At 44.8% G+C, this 23,665-nt stretch overlaps 1 protein-coding gene across 1 annotated transcript in view; it reads left to right on the top strand.

The window, feature by feature from the left end:
* The window catches only part of ralgapb (Ral GTPase activating protein non-catalytic subunit beta), a 30,005-nt gene extending 6,634 nt beyond the window's left edge, over positions 1-23,371 (top strand). The window contains exons 7-31 of the mRNA XM_073467531.1: positions 687-737; positions 1,496-1,543; positions 1,618-1,769; positions 1,866-2,031; positions 2,309-2,438; positions 2,822-2,989; positions 3,088-3,202; positions 3,304-3,439; positions 4,121-4,182; positions 4,349-4,412; positions 4,606-4,739; positions 4,837-5,019; positions 10,381-10,529; positions 10,665-10,834; positions 11,425-11,528; positions 11,599-11,754; positions 13,031-13,216; positions 13,299-13,457; positions 13,561-13,684; positions 13,812-13,931; positions 14,487-14,593; positions 14,868-14,970; positions 15,149-15,203; positions 15,894-16,033; positions 23,161-23,371. Of these exons, the coding sequence (XP_073323632.1) occupies positions 687-737; positions 1,496-1,543; positions 1,618-1,769; positions 1,866-2,031; positions 2,309-2,438; positions 2,822-2,989; positions 3,088-3,202; positions 3,304-3,439; positions 4,121-4,182; positions 4,349-4,412; positions 4,606-4,739; positions 4,837-5,019; positions 10,381-10,529; positions 10,665-10,834; positions 11,425-11,528; positions 11,599-11,754; positions 13,031-13,216; positions 13,299-13,457; positions 13,561-13,684; positions 13,812-13,931; positions 14,487-14,593; positions 14,868-14,970; positions 15,149-15,203; positions 15,894-16,033; positions 23,161-23,333 (3,155 nt within the window). The 3' untranslated portion in view covers positions 23,334-23,371. The remainder of the gene's footprint in view (positions 1-686; positions 738-1,495; positions 1,544-1,617; positions 1,770-1,865; positions 2,032-2,308; positions 2,439-2,821; positions 2,990-3,087; positions 3,203-3,303; positions 3,440-4,120; positions 4,183-4,348; positions 4,413-4,605; positions 4,740-4,836; positions 5,020-10,380; positions 10,530-10,664; positions 10,835-11,424; positions 11,529-11,598; positions 11,755-13,030; positions 13,217-13,298; positions 13,458-13,560; positions 13,685-13,811; positions 13,932-14,486; positions 14,594-14,867; positions 14,971-15,148; positions 15,204-15,893; positions 16,034-23,160) is intronic.
* The last annotated feature ends 294 nt before the right edge of the window (positions 23,372-23,665 follow it).

The raw sequence follows: 23,665 nt of genomic DNA, 5'->3' as shown, positions 1-23,665 counted from the left end.
ACTTGATAGAACAGATACAATTCTGTGTGTAGGCTATGCATTTTTACTTTAGGAGATATAATTAATATATATATTATTCATTTTCATGTAAAATGTCAAAGCCACAGGGAGCCACTGCAGTGGGGCAAAAAAGCCGCATTTAGCTCCAGTGCCGCAGGTTGCAGACCCCTGCTCTAGATGATGTGACGCAGCAGCACGTCTCAGGCATCCAGTGTGAACGGTCTAACCTGTGAACATGGACGCCGAAATGAAAAGCGAGAGGTAATGTAGCAACACTACACACGTATCCAGTGTGCCCAGCCTGGTACTCTGGTGGTGATGTAGTATGCTTCCTTGTCACCTGACCGAAAGGCAGCTTTTTTGGCTCTGAAAAGAGCCCTCACCTCTCCACTCATTTAGGCAATCTGGTTGGAGAATGATCTTACTGTTTTTGTGATCACCACATCATCCACACTTGCTGATATATGATGTAATGATGAAGATGTATATTCCTCAGGACTGATGTTGTTATCCTACATGGCAGCATCTCTGAACATGTGCCAGTCTGTGCACTCAAGACAGTCCTGTAGGGCTGCTAACAGCTGCTAATACAATTTTACAGCCTCAATATTATTTTTTTATTTTCACCAATATGTGCGCAAAATATTATGTAATTCATGTGAAGAGTGAATGTTGTGTTTCTGCAGGTGTGACTGTGGTCAACAAAGAACCAACAGAGCCGCTGCTGTCAAACACCGGTATTCACACATTATATACACTGGTGTTATTGTTGCTCTTGTTATTTCTGTTGGTTTTGTTGCTGTTATTGTTGCTGTTATTGTTGCTGTTATTGTTGCTGTTATTGTTGTTTTTGTTGCTGTTGTTGTTTTTGCTGTTGCTGTTGTTGTTACTGTTATTATTGCTATTGATGTTGTTGTTGCTGTTATTGTTGCTGTTATTGCTGTTGTTGTTGTTTGTTGTTGTTGTTATTGTTGTTGTTACTGTTATTGTTGTTGTTGCTGTTGTTGTTGCTGTTGTTTGTTGCTGTTATTGTTGTTGTTGTTGCTTGTTGTTGCTGCTGTTGTTGTTTTTGCTGTTGTTATTGTTATTCTTGCTGTTGTTGTTGTTATTATTGTTGTTGTTGCTATTGTTATTGTTGTTGCTGTTGTTTTTGTTGTTGCTGTTGTTGTTGTTGTTACTATTATTGTTCTGTGTTTCACCAGGACTACCACAAACGACCCATTTCAGAGACCGGTTGCCTTCTCTTGGTAAACCACATTAACCCAAACTGATCAGGTCAATCTAATCAATGAGCTAATCAGAGAGGAGCTGTGTGAGTCATCTGGCAGCAGAACCAGAACCAGAACCAGAGTCTGTTCTGGTTTCTGTTGGATCAGTGAGGCAAAAATGTGTGATCAAAGTACATTTTATCGATAAAGGTGATCAAACCTAAACATTCAGTGTCACCTCTGACATGTAGTTCTCAGTTTGTTGTATTCACCTGACCTCCTCCCAGGTGTTGCTGTGACCAGAAGCCCGTTCAAAGACCGCCTCCCCTCCTACGGTAAGCCCTGCCCGCCTGCCTCCCTACCCCTATTTAATTGGGGGTTTTGATCACCTGTTCTCTGGGCTCCTCAGGTCTGTCTCGACCCCGTTCTGGCAGTGCCCCGCCCACCCCTGTGAACATATTGAGCATGCTAAGTGCCCCTCCCTCCACCACCTCCCCCCCTCCACACGGCAGACGACTAAAACCTGCAAATGTTTCCAAGGCAACCAGCAGACCTCCTTCGGTGGGCTGACTCTGCTTACCTGTCCAGGTACATGAGTCTTTACTTGTCCAGGTACACTTTCGATAACTAACAGGCTTCATTCTTCTCCCCCCTCAGACGTCTTCCTCCCCCCATCAATGGAAGACCTCCTCCCAGCCTCCACCCTCCTATACCCATCTGTGCTCCTCGCCCCGACCCTCCCCCTCCCCCCTCAGGTGTACCGTGGACTCCCTCCTTCACCTGTTCGGCTGCTGGCTGTTTGATGCTGCGCTGACCAAACACAGTCAGTACTCCACAAAGTACACACAGTACTACACACAGTACACTCAGTACTACATACAGTACATAGAGTACACACAGTCCTAAATACAGTACACACAATACTACTTACAGTTCACTCAGTACTACTTAAAGCTCACACATTACTGCATACAGTTTACTCAGTACTAAATACAGTACACACAGTACTACACATACTGCATTAAGTACAGGTACTTCATTCTCTGTGTACTGTTATTGTACAGCATCACCATCTACCTGATGAATTTGTGTCTCTCCAGCTGGTCATTGTGATGTAACTGTGATGTCAGACAGGTGGGCGGCTGGTCGAGCTGAGGCCTGCGGGACGCTCTGCAGAATCTTCACCTGTAAAAAAACTGCAGAGGACATCCTGCCTGTCTACTTGTCCAGGTACATGTCTGTCTAACTGTACAGGTATGTCCGTCTACCTGTCCAGGTATGTCTGTCTACCTGACCGGTACATTACCTGTCTACCTGACCTGGTACATTACCTGTCTACCTGACCGGGTACATTACCTGTCTACCTGACAGGGTACATTACCTGTCTATCTGACCTGGTACATTACCTGTCTACCTGACCAGGTACATTACCTGTCTACATGACCTGGTACAGACTCCTTGTAGTCTCTGTGCCGGGGGTCGTGGGCGGAGTCAGTTTAACTGGTCAGACTCTGTATCGGCTGGTGATATTTTGCTTCCTGTTTGTTTTTTCTTTCTTTCTTTAAACTTAAAGATGTGTGGGTGTGTTCTCTCCTCCTCTCTCCGACCTGCAGGTTCTACCTGGTTCTCCTGCAGGGTCTCCAGGTGTCGGAGGAGGCATGTCCACCTGTTCTGGCCTCCATCCTGCTGAACTCCACCTGTCTGTTCTGCTGTGACCTAAAAGGAGTCAACCTGCTGCTCCCCCCGTCCATCTCAGCTGTGGAGAATGTGCTGCTCAACAGGTAAAAGTACTGCGAATACTACAATAGTACTACTGCAGACTGGTGTGACTGCAGGTAAATGTCTCTCTCTCTTCTGTGCGTCTGTGTCTCTCGCCCAGAGATCTGTTGAGGTTTAAGAATTTTGTGAGTCTGGTGGATTTGAGACGAGCCTCCATCTTTATCTTGCTCTCCCTGCTGCCCCTCCCACTGCACTTTCCCTCTGTCCAATCAGAGGTAAGCTTCTATCCACCCTATTAAACATCTACACACCTGACCTGGACCTCACAGGTGAAGTAAGAAATTCCATCCATAACCACAGCTGTGTGTGTGTTCAGGTGTTATTAGATGGGCAGTTCGGTGGTGATGATGTCACAGCAGGTAGCTTCCAGTCTCTGAAGCCCCGCCTCATCAGTGTTCTGATTGGAGCTCTGCACACAGAGGCCGACGCCTCCAACACACAGATCATACTGGGTCAGTCACCCAGTATTGATTATTGATGATTCATCAGTAACTCATCTCATGTGACGGCCTCACTCTGATAGCTTTTTGGCTGAAATCATTCACTCATCATGTTGATCAGTGTTCATATTTATGTGTGTGTGTGTATGTATATATGTATATATGTATATATATATATATATATATATATATATATATATATATATATATATATATATATATATATACACCTACATACACACAGTCGTGTTGAAAAAGTATCCATCACTCATAAAGAACGTGTTCATCATGTCAGTCTTCAGTTGATTCCTACAGCTCTCATGTTTCTGTGATCAATGAGTGCAACACAAACGACTTCACAAACATTCATGAAGTTTGGTTCAATAATTTATTTTATTATAGGTCTTCTGAAAATGTGATCATAAAATAGCATAAAATGTATATATATAATATATATATACATATATAAATATATGTATATACAAACATATACAGTATGTATATATATATACAAATATATGTATATATAAAAATATATATACATATATAATATATATATATACATATACATATATGTCTGTATATACATATACATACATATATATGTATGTGTGTATGTATGTAAAGTTATACTGTAAATGTTGTATAGTTCAGACATACCATGATTGTTGTTGACTGATGATTTTTATGTAGCGGCCGTGTTGAACCTGGTTCAGGACTTGGCTCTGTTAGAGGCTGCAGAACGAACCCAACAGGTGAGTCTGCTGAACACCTGTACTGTTACACAGTATGACTCACGTCCTGTGTGCAGACAGAAAACTCATCCTGAACATCATCAAGTAAAAGAAATGCATCTAATTATATACAATGATCAGCCTGCAGCACACAACAATGTCACTCTGAGTTCTGTCTTATTATCAGGAAACACTAAAACGCTGCATCTACTTTTATTTCCAGGAAACAGAGTCCCAGCAGGGGAGAGCCGGTAGACCCAGGTGGACCACAAGAACCAGTGGAACCAGAAGGACCAGAGGAACCAGTAGTTAGTTACAACTGGATTTGAATTACTTGTCAAACTAACTTGTGACATTTTGATATCATTGACGCATCATGCTGTGTGTGTGCGTGTGTGTCTGTGTCTGTGTGTCCATGTGTGTTTTCATTGCCATGGCAACCAGCCATCCTGTCAGACACAGCAGGGATCTTGTGGGTTCAGTTTGTTCGTCTGCTGACTCAGCGCCTGACGGATCAGTGGAGGAATGACTCAGCAGTTTGTCTGTCTGCACTGGAAGTACTGGGAGGACTGGCCAAGGTGGACACACACACACACACACACACACACACACACACACACACACACACACACACACACACACACACACACCTGTAACCTCCCTGTGTTCCTGCAGGTGGAGGTGAGCGTGGAGCAGAGTGAGAGGAGGCGAGCGCTCTCCTCAGTCTGTCGTTACATCGAGTTTCAGTGCAGCCGTCCTCCTCCACTTCACTCCAGAGACCTGCACTCTATCATCGTCGCTGCATTCACCTGTCTGAACACCTGGATAACACAACACCCTGCCACGCTCGAGCAACAGGTGACTGACAGACAGATAACAGACAGGTAACTGACTGACAGGTGACAGACAGGTAACTGACAGATGACAGACAGATAACTGACAGACAGATAACAGACAGGTAACAGACAGACAGATAACAGACAGATAACAGACAGGTAACAGACAGACAGATAACAGACAGATATCAGACAGGTAAGTGGCAGACAGGTAACAGACAGGTAACTGACAGACAGGTAACAGACAGATAACAGACAGGTAACAGACAGATAACAGACAGGTAACAGACAGGTAACTGACAGACAGGTAACTGACAGATGACAGACAGGTAACAGACAGGTAACAGACAGATAACAGACAGGTAACAGACAGGTAACTGACAGACAGGTAACAGACAGATAACGGACAGGTAACAGACAAATGACAGACAGGTAACTGACAGACAGATAACAGACAGATAACAGACAGGTAACTGACAGACAGATAACAGACAGATAACAGACAGGTAACAGACAGGTAACTGACAGACAGATAACAGACAGGTAACAGACAGGTAACTGACAGACAGGTAACTGACAGACAGATAACAGACAGATAACAGACAGGTAACAGACAGGTAACTGACAGACAGATAACAGACAGGTAACAGACAGGTAACTGACAGGTAACTGACAGGTAACAGACAGGTAACTGACAGACAGGTAACAGACAGGTAACTGACAGATAACAGACAGGTAACTGACAGATAACAGACAGATAACAGACAGATAACAGACAGATGACAGACAGATAACAGACAGATAACAGACAAATGACAGACAGGTAACAGACAGGTAACTGACAGACAGATAACAGACAGGTAACCGACAGGTAACAGACAGGTAACTGACAGACAGATAACAGACAGGTAACAGACAGGTAACTGACAGACAGGTAACTGACAGACAGATAACAGACAGATAACAGACAGGTAACAGACAGGTAACTGACAGACAGATAACAGACAGGTAACAGACAGGTAACTGACAGGTAACTGACAGGTAACAGACAGGTAACTGACAGACAGGTAACAGACAGGTAACTGACAGATAACAGACAGGTAACTGACAGATAACAGACAGATAACAGACAGATAACAGACAGATGACAGACAGATAACAGACAGATAACAGACAAATGACAGACAGGTAACAGACAGGTAACTGACAGATAACAGACAGATGACAGACAGATAACAGACAGGTAACTGACAGATAACAGACAGGTAACTGACAGATAACAGACAGGTAACAGACAGGTAACAGACAGATAACAGACAGATAACAGACAGATGACAGACAGATAACAGACAGATAACTGACAGATAACAGACAGGTAACTGACAGATAACAGACAGATAACAGACAGGTAACAGACAGATAACAGACAGATAACAGACAGATGACAGACAGATAACAGACAGATAACAGACAAATGACAGACAGGTAACTGACAGACAGATAACAGACAGATAACAGACAGGTAACTGACAGACAGATAACAGACAGATAACAGACAGGTAACAGACAGGTAACTGACAGACAGATAACAGACAGGTAACAGACAGGTAACTGACAGACAGGTAACTGACAGACAGATAACAGACAGATAACAGACAGGTAACAGACAGGTAACTGACAGACAGATAACAGACAGGTAACAGACAGGTAACTGACAGGTAACTGACAGGTAACAGACAGGTAACTGACAGACAGGTAACAGACAGATAACAGACAGGTAACTGACAGATAACAGACAGATAACAGACAGGTAACAGACAGGTAACTGACAGACAGATAACAGACAGGTAACAGACAGGTAACTGACAGACAGATAACAGACAGGTAACAGACAGGTAACAGACAGGTAACTGACAGACAGATAACAGACAGGTAACAGACAGATAACAGACAGGTAACTGACAGACAGATAACAGACAGGTAACAGACAGGTAACTGACAGGTAACAGACAGATAACAGACAGGTAACAGACAGGTAACTGACAGGTAACAGACAGGTAACTGACAGACAGGTAACAGACAGATAACAGACAGGTAACAGACAGGTAACAGACAGGTAACTGACAGGTAACAGACAGATAACAGACAGGTAACAGACAGGTAACTGACAGGTAACAGACAGGTAACTGACAGACAGGTAACAGACAGATAACAGACAGGTAACAGACAGGTAACAGACAGGTAACTGACAGGTAACAGACAGATAACTGACAGGTAACTGACAGGTAACAGACAGGTAACTGACAGACAGGTAACAGACAGATAACAGACAGGTAACTGACAGATAACAGACAGATAACAGACAGGTAACAGACAGGTAACTGACAGACAGATAACAGACAGGTAACAGACAGGTAACTGACAGACAGATAACAGACAGGTAACAGACAGGTAACAGACAGGTAACTGACAGACAGATAACAGACAGGTAACAGACAGGTAACTGACAGATAACAGACAGATAACAGACAGGTAACAGACAGGTAACTGACAGACAGATAACAGACAGGTAACAGACAGGTAACTGACAGACAGATAACAGACAGGTAACAGACAGATAACAGACAGGTAACTGACAGATAACAGACAGATAACAGACAGGTAACAGACAGGTAACTGACAGACAGATAACAGACAGATAACAGACAGATAACAGACAGATAACAGACAGGTAACTGACAGGTAACAGACAGATAACAGACAGGTAACAGACAGGTAACTGACAGGTAACAGACAGGTAACTGACAGACAGGTAACAGACAGATAACAGACAGGTAACAGACAGGTAACAGACAGGTAACTGACAGGTAACAGACAGGTAACTGACAGGTAACAGACAGATAACAGACAGGTAACAGACAGGTAACAGACAGATAACAGACAGGTAACTGACAGATAACAGACAGATAACAGACAGGTAACAGACAGGTAACTGACAGACAGATAACAGACAGGTAACAGACAGGTAACTGACAGACAGATAACAGACAGATAACAGACAGATAACAGACAGATAACAGACAGGTAACTGACAGGTAACAGACAGATAACAGACAGGTAACAGACAGGTAACTGACAGGTAACAGACAGGTAACTGACAGACAGGTAACAGACAGATAACAGACAGGTAACAGACAGGTAACTGACAGGTAACAGACAGATAACAGACAGGTAACAGACAGGTAACTGACAGGTAACAGACAGGTAACTGACAGACAGGTAACAGACAGATAACAGACAGGTAACTGACAGATAACAGACAGATAACAGACAGGTAACAGACAGACAGGTAACTGACAGACAGATAACAGACAGATAACAGACAGGTAACAGACAGGTAACTGACAGACAGATAACAGACAGGTAACAGACAGGTAACTGACAGACAGATAACAGACAGGTAACAGACAGGTAACTGACAGACAGGTAACTGACAGACAGATAACAGACAGATAACAGACAGGTAACAGACAGGTAACTGACAGACAGATAACAGACAGGTAACAGACAGATAACAGACAGGTAACAGACAGATAACAGACAGGTAACTGACAGACAGATAACAGACAGGTAACTGACAGACAGATAACAGACAGGTAACAGACAGGTAACTGACAGACAGGTAACTGACAGACAGATAACAGACAGATAACAGACAGGTAACAGACAGGTAACTGACAGACAGATAACAGACAGGTAACAGACAGATAACAGACAGATGACAGACAGGTAACAGACAGGTAACTGACAGATAACAGACAGATAACAGACAGGTAACAGACAGGTAACTGACAGACAGATAACAGACAGGTAACAGACAGATAACAGACAGGTAACAGACAGATAACAGACAGGTAACTGACAGACAGATAACAGACAGATAACAGACAGATAACAGACAGGTAACTGACAGACAGATAACAGACAGATAACAGACAGATGACAGACAGGTAACTGACAGACAGATAACAGACAGATAACAGACAGGTAACTGACAGACAGATAACAGACAGATGACAGACAGGTAACTGACAGACAGATAACAGACAGATAACAGACAGATGACAGACAGGTAACTGACAGACAGATAACAGACAGATAACAGACAGATAACAGACAGATGACAGACAAATGACAGACAGGTAACTGACAGACAGATAACAGACAGATAACAGACAGGTAACTGACAGACAGATAACAGACAGATGACAGACAGGTAACTGACAGACAGATTACAGACAGATAACAGACAGATAACAGACAGATAACAGACAGGTAACTGACAGACAGATAACAGACAGATAACAGACAGATGACAGACAGATAACAGACAGATAACAGACAGATAACAGACAGGTAACTGACAGACAGATAACAGACAGATGACAGACAGGTAACTGACAGACAGATAACAGACAGATAACAGACAGATAACAGACAGGTAACTGACAGACAGATAACAGACAGATAACAGACAGATAACAGACAGGTAACTGACAGACAGATAACAGACAGATGACAGACAGATAACAGACAGATAACAGACAGGTAACTGACAGACAGATAACAGACAGATAACAGACAGATAACAGACAGATAACAGACAGATAACAGACAGATAACAGACAGGTAACTGACAGACAGATAACAGACAGATGACAGACAGGTAACTGACAGACAGATAACAGACAGATAACAGACAGATAACAGACAGATGACAGACAGGTAACTGACAGACAGATAACAGACAGATGACAGACAGGTATAACAGACAAATATGAGATGAGACTTGCGCGTACGCAAATGGGATCCGCACGCGCGCGGAGGATGGAGGAAAGAAAAGACAGCACTCAGACAAACATATTGAAGTTCATTGCTCTGTGTGACATTTTGCAAACATTCAAGTCAAGACACCAAATCACAATACATGTCATTCAGGCATTCAGGGCTGTGTGGTTTGTCCCGTTTGTCCTAGTGGTGTTGCGGTACCTTGCTGTCCACTTGGCGAATTCTCTCAACCAATTATATTCGGGGATACAATGGTGATTGGCATGCCCCCCAGGCCCGCCCCCTTGCTGACAGGAGATGCAGGATACAAAATAGCTCGCAAGTGCTTTGAAAGCGCTTGGAAAAAAAAAATGTGTGCGTGGATGTTTGATTTGCGCATGTGCAGATCCCATTTGCGTCTGCGCAAGTCTCATTGCGCGTGCGCAGTTTATGTCAGTATTCTATCCCCATAACAGACAGATAACAGACAGGTGACAGACAGGTAACTGTGTGTGTGTCTGTGTGTCTGTGTGTCTGTGTGTGTGTGTGTTTTCAGGAGTGTCTGTTAGAGGTCCTGGAGATCATTGAATTGGGGATTTCAGGCAGTAAGTCGAAACAGGAAGAGGAAGTGAGGTGTAAGGAGGAGAAAGAACTAAACCCTGCCTCTCTGAGGGTGAAGGAGGCAGCTGAGGTCACGTTGAGCTGGTGAGGAAAACAAACACACCTGTAACAGCTATGAGTCCTTTCAAAATAAGTGCAGATTTTCCTTAATAAATGGACCAGCTGTCATCTCCAGCTCCTGAATGAGTTCACAGGTCACTTCCTGTCCTCGTGTCTCAGTGTGATGCAGGTTTCGGGTGCCGTCCCTTCCCTCGGAGGCCTGCTGGATGAGGACGCTCTGATTGGCTGCTACAGTTTGAGTGACAGCAGCGTGAAGAAGTTCAGATACTTTGTGTTGGACAGCTCAGTGATCATGGCCATGCTGGAACAGCCACAGGGACCTGAAGATGGTTAGTCCTCATACACTGAACCAGATAGGTGAGACAGACAGCAGACAGGTGAGACAGACAGGTGAGACAGACAGCAGACAGGTGAGACAGGTGAGACGGACAGGTAAGACATACAGGTGAGACAGACAGCAGACAGGTTAGAGGTGTAGGAGAGACAGACAGCAGACAGGTGAGATGGACAGGTGAGAGGTGTAGGAGAGACAGACAGCAGACAGGGGAGACAGACAGGTGAGACGGACAGCAGACAGGTGAGACAGACAGGTGAGACGGACAGCAGACAGGTGAGACAGACAGCAGACAGGTGAGACAGGTGAGATGGACAGGTAAGACATACAGGTGAGACAGACAGCAGACAGGTGAGATGGACAGGTGAGACGGACAGCAGACAGGTGAGACAGACAGGTGAGTCAGACAGGTGAGACAGACAGGTAAGACAGAGAGAGAGAGGCTGATGTAACTCCTCCTGCCTGATCGTTTTTGTCTCAGTCTTGCTTTCGATCATTATTTTGACCGATTAATTGATCAATAACTGATCATTTTCAGCATTTCATATCTCTAACTGTATATTTTTGGATGATTGGTGTTGGCAGCATCGTGTCCGTCACTCGCAGTGCTGATCAGAGGACCATCAGGACGTCACACCTGGACTCTGCAGCTTCACCTGCAGCCCAGAGAGGGACGAACACACACACAGGTGACATCATCATATTAACCTGAGTGTGTTTACAGGCTTCAGATCAGTGTTTGATCTCTCATGTCTGCAGCCCTTTCTGATTCCAGGACGCCACGCTGCAGCCCAGGAGGATGCTGGGATACGCTGCAGCATCAAAAATCAGCAGTTTCCTGAAAACATCGACAGAGTTCCTTCAGTCAAAGCAGATTGGAGTATTCCAGCTCTGCATAACACAGTCACTGAGGAGGTAAGAACCTGGTCCAGCCCAGATCCAGATCCTGCTGGGAGGCCGTGTTACCTCTGGTAAAACTGACAATGTCATCTCTTTACCTGTGCGTATCACCTGTGGTGTTCCTCTGGGATCAGATTCTTGTCTTGCTGATGTTAATGGCTGCATGTCACAGAAGATCTGAAGCTTCATTTAAGTCAGACAGCTGTTCTTACAGGTGTTGTTACAGGTGTTGTTACAGGTGTTCTTACATGTGTTCATACAGGTGTTCTTAGAGGTGTCCTTACAGGTATTCTTACAGGTGATCTTACAGCTGTTCTTATAGGTGTACATACAGGTGTTCTTACAGGTGTTCCTATAGGTGTTCATACCTGATAGCTGTTCTTAGAGGTGTTCATACAGGTGATCTTACAGGTGTTAAGGTTAAGGTTACTTTATTGGTCTCCACCAGGGAGAAATTTGTCTCGGAGATAGGCAAGAAGTTGCAGCACAAAAATGACATACAATAAAAACAACATGCAGTACAAACGTACATCAGGTTAAAAGACAGTGGTGGAATAGACACAGACTAACATTGGATGATCCTACACATATACTGCCATAAATATACATCCACACAAGCATTCACATAAGCATTCGCATCACATCACCTCACATCACCCTCACCATATCACCATGTCAACCTACCAAAACATTCATTCTGTCATAAATATAGGTTCAATCACACATCCCAGCACTCTATCACAGCATTCATTCATTGATCCATTCACTCGCATACATCCATACACTAGCTGGAGTCATGAATGTACATTCATATCCATATACACATTGGGCTTTCCGCCGATCTCATCGGCTATATCGGATCGGCCGATATTTTGCATTTTATGCAATTTGTGAGATCGGCTGTAAAATCTTAATTCGCTGATCCGATCAATGACGTCATTGTCGTGCTGAAACTCCCCGCAGATGCTCCCGTTGCATAGATTGCAGACGGCCCGTGTCCTGACTGGGCCAGCCAGGATCATCCACGCCAATGCCAGTGCCTTCATTCCTTGCCAATTCACTCCACATACGCGCAGCATACAGCTCAAAGCATGAGTAGTCACCTCCAATAAATCGGCGCATTTAATCCACCGAAACCAGACATTAAACGGGAACATGGCAAACGAACCAAAGACATGCAACAGGAGCCCTTCTCCATGTCCCCAGCAGAGCAGCGCCATGATGTCTCTAGACATAGAGTTCTTACAGGTGTTCATACAGTGGTTCTTACAGGTGATTCCTCCTCTGTCAGATGCAGCCACAGCTGGAGCGTCTGGAGGCAACATTTCAGAGGCAGCGACAGGTCGAGGCTCAGCCACAGCTGAGTGGACGGTCGGTCAGCATGGCGACCTGCAGGCCACCGCCCCCTGTCACAAACTTCCAGACAGCGAGACTCTTTCTGTCCCACCTGGGCCTGCTGACACCTGAGACCCTGAAGGTATCATTGACACGCTGGAGATCGATTTATTGATTAACTGATTAATTCACACCTGTCTGTTGTCTCACCTGTCTCTTTGTAGGATCCAGGTACCAGCGGCATCCCGGCTCAGCTGGTGTCTTTGGATTCGTCTCTTCCAGGATTCTCAGAGGATCTGAGACGTTTGGACCAGCTGCCGTCCAGAAACTGTGACTCCGCCTTTATCTTCTACATAAGAGCAGGACAGAGGACAGCTGCTGAGGTCTGTCTGTCTGTCTGTCAGTCTGTCTCTCTGTCCTGTCTGCTGTCCTTTCTGTCTCTCGCCCTGACCTGTATGTGCCTCCCACCTGTCTGTCTTTCTGTAGATCCTGAGTAACGTGGAGTCCAGCAGCAGCGTCCTGTCTCACTTTCTGGACTTCCTGGCATCTCTGGGTCGCCCGGTGGAGGTGGGGCTGCGCCAGGTGGGCAAAGTCAGCACTGACAGTTTAGGTCAGTGCTCTGATTCATTACCTCTCAAACACGTGATGCTCACTCACGGGACACTGACAGGGGTCAAAGGTTAACTGAGGTCTTTCTGTGCTCCCTGCAGATGATTGTTTTTTCTTCCTTCTCCCAGAATTCCCTGCTGTGCTTGGTGACAGTGGAGGGGGCGTGTTTAATGGAGAGAAGTTTGTCCTGATGTACACAGATGCTCTGACAGAGATCACCTTCATCGTCCCGTCATCTTCATCACACAGTAAGTAAAGTCATTCATGTGACATCACAGTCATTCACAGTGATGACAGCCATGTCACAGTCTTGAACAGTGACGTCAAAGTCACTAACGGTGACGTCAAAGTCATTAACAGTGACGTAACCCTAACAGTGACTATGGGGAAACTACAGCTCACAATCAGCTGTGTCAGCTCCGCCTCCAGCTATTTGTTTTATCAGAGCAACTGTGAGGAAGTCGGTCACATGAAAAGCAGACAGCCTCTGAACACGCAGTCAGGAAAACAGCAGGCCAGCTGCTGGTTCTGGTCTCTTTGTGTTTAATCATGGCCCACTGACCTCCCTCTCTCTGGTTGTCCAGTGGTCTATCAGGGCCGGTTAATTTTGTTTTCTTGACAGGATGAACTCCGACACTTTCTGGACCAGGACCATGAAGCCGTCGAGGCTTTCATCACATAAAGTCCAAGGCAGAGTAGAGCAGGGCTTATAGAAAAGCAGTGGGATCCATGGTAACGGTCATCTTATGTTAAATATTTTGTTTTTTATTTCATTAAATTCTTCTTTTTCTTTTGGATTTAAGAGGCTGATTGGCAGAAGAGTCCAGAGGAGCTGGAGCCATTGACTGAGCCGCCATCAAACCCATACGGTGGTTCTGAGCTCCGCCCAGACTCCGCCCCCCAACCCACAGTACAGACCTTCAAAATAAAAGCTTTTTCATCTGTCTATTACTTAGCTGTCTGTCTGCGAATGTGTCAAATCTGTCTGTCTGTCTCTCTGACCTGTCTGTATCTGACCTGTCTGCCAGTCTTTTACCTGTTTGTCTCTGTGACCTGTCTGTCTGTCTCTCTTGTCCGTCTGTCTGTCTCTGACCTGTCTGTCTGTCTCTACACCTGTCTGTCTGCCTGTCTGTCTCTGACCTGTCAGTCTCTCTGACCTGTCTGTCTTTCTCTGACCTGTCCAGAGTTGTCCAGTTGATGATGTGACGTCCTGTCGTTCTGTGTGTTCGCTGGTTGCCTCTGAGTCGAACCTCCTGATTGTCTGGGTCGAACGTTTCGAGGACGTCGGTAACTTTATAATTCAACCTACTGACTCACTGTGTTCACTGTGTAATTACACTGTTAATGTCAACAAATTTAAATTATACCATTAAAATAAAAACATTTTCATCATCATCATCAGTCAGTTGAGTCCAAACAGTCAGAACAGAACCAAGCTCACAACCAGGTAATCTGTATGTTTCAGAGAGTTTCCCTCTGTCCGACCTGCTGTCAGAGACCAGCACACACACACACTGCAGGTAAAACACACACACACACACACACACACACACACACACACACACACACACACACACAGACACACACACACTTCAGGTAACACACACACACACAAACGAGGGCTGTACTATGAGGTGTGTCAGTGAGCTTTGAACGTGTCTCTTGATCACCATGGTAACTGATGATGCAGACCTCACCTGGTTCACATCAGGTGATGTTCACAGTTTCAGCTTTTTTTTTTTTTTCTCAAGATGGCGCCGCGAGAGTGGCAGCTAGCTACAGCGGCTCTGATTCTGAGTGTTTAACTGTATTTTACTTTCAGTTTCTTTTTTTACACTCATCTCGTCCACATGTGCTCAACTATGGATGAGATAAGATGCCTTTTTCCTCATTTTTAAAACTTGGGGTTAGGGTTAGCGAACACTGTGGCCACCAAGAAGGTACAGTGTTTGTAGGAGACCCCTGAGCTCAATCCCTTCTGAATGAGAAGAAGAGGGTTTTTGGATCTGAGGAGTGAAGAAGAAAACCTGCGATAACAAACGCAGTTGATCAATAATCACCATTGTTAAATTTGTTATCGCTGACTGCAGTTTAGGTTTCAAACAACGTACGGATATTTTGACCTGCTTCAAGTAAAACACACCAAGACACACACTGTGAGCAACAATATGAATCATATCCATCTCTCTGTCTGTCTGTCTGTCTGTCAGTGTGTCTAACTTCCAGCTGATCTTTATCCATCCTCTGAAAACTGGACTCTATAGGATCTGTTTCCATGGAAATGCCACCAGCAAGTTCGGTTTAGTCGTCCCATTGGTCAACGGGAGTGTGGTCAGCAAGAGGTCTTTGGGTCTGTCTGTCTGTCCTTCTGTCTCTCTCTCTTTCTGTTTTTCTGATAGTCAATGATGATGATAAAATCAATATATTGACATCAGGTATTCAGGATTTGTACATTTGTGTTTGGGTTCAGAATCAGAATACCCTCATTAGTCCCGCAAACGGGGAAATTTGTGCATCACAGCAGCCAACGGACAGTTCAATTTAACAATAAACTATAATAATAGTAAAAAATAAACAATATAATAAAAAGGTAAGAAATAGTAATAGACTTGTATATACATATGTACAAATATAAACAGTGTAATTATAAACAGTGTGGGCAATGTATTGTTATTAATAAATACTAAATATGGGTATGAAAATTGCCCAGTTAGTGCAAACCAAAATGAAAAATTAATTATGTGTAGAGTTTTTATTGCACAGTGCACAGTGAGGTCTACTGGGAGTGGTGCTGGTTGTAGAGTCTGACAGCAGCAGGAAGGAAGGACCTGCGATACATATAGGTTGCTGCAGTGTGATCAGTCCAGTCCAGTTTATTGTTCAGGTGAACTACTTGTAAGATGTCACCATCTCAATGTCCGTTCCCAGGATGTTCACCTGTGTGCAGGGTTGTTTGCGCCTGTGGAAATCCACCACCAGCTCTTTGGTCTTCCCGGCGTTGAGCTGGAGGCGGTTCTGCTGACACACAGTCCCGAGTCCTCACATACTGTGGCTGGTTGGTGAGGTAGTCAAGGATCCAGGATGTGAGGTGTTTGTCCACCCCCGTGAGCTCCAGCTTGTCCCCCAGAAGTGCAGGCTGTATGGTGTTGAAAGAACTGGAGAAATCAAAGAACATGATCTTCACAGTGCTTCCAGGCTTCTCCAGGTGAGACAGTGATCTGTCCAGGAGGAAGATGATGGCATCATACACTCCGATGCCAGGTTGGTAGGCAAACTGGAATGGGTCCATAAAAGGACCCACCAGAGGGCGGAGATGGACAAGGACCAGCCGCCGGGTTAGGGTCATTTTCAAGGTCAGGACTGTGCTTGAATTTGAATCCATTGTTTAATATTTGAAATGAAACAATCCCATTTGTTTGTTCTCTTCTGGCATCAGCAACAACTAAGAGGACCCTGTACCCTGTCCCTGTTGTCTTGGTTCACTTTAAGAGGACTGAGTCCCTGTTCTGTGTGTCTACTTTAGGAGAACTGATGAGTTTGTGGCTGAACATGCTCCCGAGTTGCCTCAGCTCGGTGTAGAGAGGGTGAAAGGGATTGTCCATTCTAGCTTGCAGCTCTCCTCTCCTCCTCCTCTCTGTCACCGCCTCCACACTGTCCAGTTTCCTCCCCACCATAGAGCTTTCCTCACCAGTTTGTTCAGCTTGGTGGCACCACTGCTCCCGATGCCACCTCCCCAGCACACTGCTGCAAAGAATATGACACTGGCTACCACAGAGTGGTAGAACATTAGTAGCAGCCTAGTGCACACATTGAAAGACCTGAGCCTCCTCAGAAAGAACAGCCTGCTCTGTCCCTTCCTGTAGAGGGCCTCAGTGTTGTCTGACCAGTCCAGTTTATTGTTCAGATGCACCCCGAGGAACCTGTAGGCGTCCACCATCTCCACCCCCTCCCCGTTTATGGAAACAGGTGTTGGGTGGCTCTTCCTGCGCCAGAAGTCCACCACCAGCTCCTTGGTTTTCCCAATGTTGAGCTGAAGGTGGTTCCTGCCATGCCATCCTACAAAGTTCTCGATTAGTTCCCTGTATTCCTCCTCCTTATTGTCTGTGATACATGCAACAATGGAGGAGTCTACAGAGAACTTCTGCAGGTGGCATGTCCGGGAGTTGTAGCAGAAGTCAGAGGTGTAGAGGGTGAACAAAAACGGGGAAAGAACAGTTCCCTAGGGTGTGCCATTGTTGCTTGTCACCACATCTGACAGGCAGTGTTGCAGCCTGACATACTGTGAGGTAGTCTGTAATCCATGCCACCAGGTCCTGATCAACCTGCATCACTGAGAACTTCTCAGCCAGCCAGACTGGCTGGACCGTGTGGAAAGCACTAGAGAAGTCAAATAATGTGATCCTCATCGTCTTTTGTGGCCTCTCCAGGTGTGTGTAAGCTCTGTGAAGCAGGTAGATGATGGCATCCTCCACACCGATGTCAGTCTGGTATGCAAACTGCAGTGGGTCCAGGCAGTCACGCACCAGGGGCCTAGTAACGCCACAGCCTTAAATGGCGGAGACACCTGTTACATCAAGAGTCCTCCTAAAGAGAGCGTGGCGGCTGAGTTGACCAGCATCCGATCTATCCTCGAGATCCTGGCTAAAGACATGAACGAGGTGAAAAACGGAGTTGAGTCTTTGAACGAAACTGTTAACAACCTCTGCGATAGGATCACGGAAGCTGGAGAGAGAATCTCCCGGTTAGAGGACGAAGAAGCTAAGGCTAACCCAATCATGAAATACTTGGTGAAACAGAACCAGCAGTTGCAGGAAAAAGTGACGGCACTGGAGGGATTTTCCGGACGACAGAATATCAGAATCTCTGGTATTAGAGAAGGAATGGAGGGCTGGGATTTGGAAGGATGCTTTAAAACTCTGTTGAATGAGGCGCTGGACATTGAAGCTGATGCTTGGTATGAGATAGACAGAATCCACTGCATCAGCCCTGCACCTGCTAACGACTTAAGACAGAGGCACATCATCGTCTGCTTTGTGCGGGATAAAGCCAAGGCCGCGGTTCTCACAGCTCCAAGGACAAAGAAACACATCACCTGGAGGGACATGAGGGTCCGCTTTTTCCAAGACTACGGCCAAGAGATACAGGAAAAACGCAAGAAATATGATGAGGTACAGCGTATACTGCAACAACGCAAGATTGATTACTCATTACGTTACCCTGCTGAAATGACTTTCACTTTGGATAACCGGCGACACCGGTTCTCAAGCCCTGTGGAGGTGAAGAGTTTTTTCAGCGGCCGGGAAGCAACAGATTGTCCCACTGAGGACGGCGGGGGACAGGTGCCATTCAACATGGGCGAAAAAGGATGAATCTGTCTGGTGTGGATTAATCTAAATAAATAAACTGACTTATGATCACCGCTTACAATGTGGAGGACAACTGGACTCAGATGGACGTCTGATTTTGGATGAGCACCTTTTTTTTCTGTCGGGATACATTTAATTTCTACACCCACGTAACTCCAACAATAGTACAGTCATGGAAAAAATTATTAGACCACCCTTGTTTTCTTCAATTTCTTGTTCATTTTAATGCCTGGTTCAACTAAAGGTACATTTGTTTGGACAAATATAATGATAACAACAAAAATAGCTCGTAAGAGTTTAATTTAAGAGCTGATATCTAGCCATTTTCCATGGTTTTCTTGATAGTAACCAAAATCACTTAAGTTCTTACATCAATAGCTATGGCACTGTACTGCCAAAAACACTGCTTTTAAGCATTCCATGTTTTCTTTTCTGTTTGCTTTAAACACATGATACACACAGGAGTTAGTATTTGATTGCGTAACCATTGTTTTTGATGACTGAAGCCATGCGTCTTGGCATGCTCTCCACCAGCTTCTGACATTGTTCTGCTGTCACAGCAGCCCATTCCTGTTGCACAAATTCAAACAAATTTGCTTTGTTTTTGGGCTTGTGGTTCTCCATTTTGAGTTTGATGATTTTCCATAGGTTTTCAACTGGATTCAGATCTGGTGATTGAGCAGGCCAAGGCATGGTGCGAATGTTGTGGTTCTCCATCCAGGCTTTAACTGACCTTGCTGTGTGGCAAGGGGCATTGTCTTGTTGGAAAATCCAGTCATTCGAGGCAGGAAAGAGTTTTCCAGCTGATGGAAGAAGACTGTTTTCAAGAGTAGCCCTGTACATGACCTGGTTCATTCGCCCTTCACACAATTGCATTTGCCCTGTTCCACTCATACTGAAACAACCCCAGATCATCACTGATCCACCCCCATGTTTTACTGTAGGGGCAAGACAGTCTGGTTTGTAGGCTTCTCCAGGCCTCCTCCTAACCAGTAAGTTAGCTGGAGTGGGCATCAACTCAAAATTGGATTCATCACTGAAGAGAACCTTAGCCCAATCATCAACAGTCCAATCCTTGTGATCCCTAGCAAAGAGTAACCGGGCCTTCCTGTGCCTTTCGTTGATGAAGGGCTTCTTCCGTGCTCTGTGTGACTTCAGACCAGCTTCAACAAGTCGGTTTCGAACTGTCCTTGCCGAACAAGTCACATTTCTCGACAGTGCCCACTCATTTTTAAGGTCCCTGGAGGTCTGACGACGATTCCTGACACAGGAACGGACGAGTGCACGGTCATCTCGTGGGGTAGAGAGACGTTTCCTGCCGCGGCCAGGTAGCAATTTGGTAGTGCCGTGTTCGGCTTGTTTTTTCTTGTTGTAATGAACAGCTGTCTTGGAGATCTTTAGTTTTTTTGCTACCTGTCTCTCACTCATGCCAATTTCCAGCAGTGCCAAGATGGCTGCCTTTGTGGCTTCACATAATTCTTTTGTTTTAGGCATTATGTGAGAGCTGACAACTTCTGAGTTGTGCTATGGCTTGAATGTAAGCAGGAAACCACTCTAAGCCTTTGCATGTGCAGTGCTGCTTATGACATGAAATGGCCTCTTATATACCCTGGGAATACAATTAAGCTTAAGAATGTCAAATAGGACATAAAGTATTATGTGATCAGCTGCATTTTTTGTCGTGTTCATTGTATTATACCTTTAGTGGTACCAGGTATTAAAATGAACAAGAAATTGAAGAAAACAAGGGTGGTCTAATAATTTTTTCCATGACTGTATATTGTATGCGTGAAGGTGTCAACGTATGTTATAGGGGTGGATTGATTTCGGACATAGACCTATAGTTCTCCCGCAGTTTGAGAGTGATCAAAGTAAACTCAACGACTTTAATAACCTGTGTGATGTGAATGAGTGAGGGATGGGAATGGGCGAGTTAGGAGGGGAGCCATAAATGAGATCCTTGAATAATACTGACCTGCAGAAATCTTGTTTATTGGGTTATAGTTTAGCCCAACGGTTCATGCTGTTCTTTTCTTTTCTCTTCGTTTTATTGTGCCTACATTGTTGTACAATTATGCTTATTTTGACCAATGATTCTTACCAGGAAATTAGTTATAACTCTATGTGGGTTGGACAGACAGATCTCTGTGGGCGTTGCTGCCTATTTAGACAAATATAATAAAACACTGCCAGATGACTATGTTTAAAATAGTGTCATGGAATATAGCAGGTTGCCACAATGTTGTGAAAAGGAAAAAGATGTGCCTAACACATCACAACCAGAGTTTTTTCATGAAGTCTGCAATATAGTAAGGTATGATGTTATGATAACATCATAATTGGAGGAGACTTTAACCAGGTTAAGTCCAAGGTCTTATCCCCTCTGGTGTTGCAGGTCATGTATTGGGTGAAGTCAGTCAGTGTCTTTGAAATGTTTACGTGATTAAAATCTCAATTAACTATGACCAGAGCATTGGGATTGTAGTGTAATATAACCATATAACCATGAGTAAGTAGTTAGTAGTTAATGACAACTGGTAACAAGTACTGAGATATTAAAGAATCTAATCAAAATATGAATGAATCATAGATGAATGGTTAAAACATGTATTGCCCTGCACTAGTTGATTAACATGCACCTATTGATCGAATTGATGATTAAACCACTGAATTGTGTTAACTTGGAGTGAAATATAACCACAAATGTAAGAGTGAAATCATGTGACTAAAATATACCACACTTTTATTATTGTTGTTTAAAGAGAAGAAGTCAGTAGGGCAGTAGAACATATGATGGATGAGAGAAAAAAACGTCTCAGTTGCTGTACAGGGGAGGCGAGGTCACGACGTAGATAAGGCATGCCTGGGAAAGTCCGGGATAGCAGCTGCCCAAAAATATCAAGGGGCATCCCAATGTAGAGGTTTGTCGAGCAAGGAAGAACAAAGGAAATGCCGAATGTCGACAAATGCAGACATGGGTTTGGCACGTGTTATAGCCTTGTGCAGGAAAATACCCGAGTCAGCAAAATTTGATACATAAACAAAAGAACGAGCCAGGATTGGACAAACCACGGTGCCCAGCCCCCGTATTAGTGAATATAAGGAGTATGTTTTGTATTGAGAATTGGGATCTTATTGGATGAACTTTTGTCTGTATGATCTCATGTTTTAATTGTCGACAATTAAACATTACTGCACTCAGCTTTGGAGGACTCCTGGAGATTATTTCCTTTTTATTGGTGACTTTTTGAAACTCTGAAAAACCTTTTTGGACAAACAAAGATTAAGATGTTGATACACGACAGGATGCCGTGTCTGCAGGTCTGCGACGGTGGAGTGAATTTCGTCTCAAGCACGCGCCGCCACTGCCAATGGTGGAGTGTAAACAATAACAACAATGGCCACTGAAAACTCCCGGGGCACTCACTTTAAGAGGACAGTGTCCCTGTTCTGCTGGTTCACTTTAAGAGGACAGTGTCCCTGTTCTGCTGGTTCACTTTGAGAGGACAGTGTCCCTGTTCTGCTGGTTCACTTTGAGAGGACAGTGTCCCTGTTCTGCTGGTTCACTTTAAGAGGACAGTGTCCCTGTTCTGTTGGTTCACATAATTAATCCCTAGTGGCTACTTTGTCATGTAAGAAATGATTTAGCACAGCTGCTCTGCTGTTAGCGGTGTGGCTCAGGCCTGTGTGAGCTGACCAATCAGAGTGGACATAGTATTCAGGAGGGGCACCTTAAAGAGACAGGAGCTGAAACAGAGCATTCCAGACAAAGGGGGGATACGGAGCTGTAGCAGAGGACAGGATGAGTAAACTGATGTGTTTGTGAACATGTAGACGTGTTTAAGTAGTGTTAATGAAGGCTGTCAGTCATCCTGGTCAGGCTAACTTTTCACTTTGAACTGGTCCAGTAGTGAAACAAAATAAAGGTGTGAACCTGAAACTGAGCAGAATAGGTCTCCTTTAAACAAATCGTTCAAAGGCAACAAAGAGAGACGTCAGGTTACAAAGCACTCACATACTGTCAATAAATTCATCAATACATGTTAATCAATACTAATAAACATAATGGACAATAATGAATTTGATTGACGGATCGTCCATGTGTCTCCAGGTTTCCTGGTGAGAGAGATGGTCATCAACTGTTGCAGGCGGCGGCGGCTGGACAGTGACTCCGCCCACCTGCCCCACGTCATAAGGAAGCACGTGATCAGTGACATCATCCATTGCTACCGCAGCTGCCGCTCTGAACCCTCCTTCTACTCCGCCCTGTTCCAGGACCCCTGACCCCGCCCCCACCTGGCCCCACCCACCTGATACTACCCTATAACCCCGACCTACTGACTCTGCCTGCTGCCCACCAACAACCAGCCGTCACTGTGTACTCTGTGCAGTCTGTGTACTCTGTGTAGTCTGTGCACTCTGTGTAGTCTGTGCACTCTGTGTACTCTGTGCAGTCTGTGTACTCTGTGTACTCTGTGCACTCTGTGTACTCTGTGCACTCTGTGTACTCTGTGTAGTCTGTGTACTCTATGTAATCTGTGTAGTCTGTGTAGTCTGTGTACTCTGTGTAGTCTGTGTACTCTGTGTAGGGCGGCTGTGGCTCAGGGGTAGAGCCA

The sequence above is a fragment of the Pagrus major genome, chromosome 6 (assembly GCF_040436345.1).
Source record: "Pagrus major chromosome 6, Pma_NU_1.0".
In the NCBI taxonomy this organism is placed as follows: Eukaryota; Metazoa; Chordata; class Actinopteri; order Spariformes; family Sparidae; genus Pagrus; species Pagrus major.
This window is presented reverse-complemented; position numbering and strand designations above follow the sequence as displayed.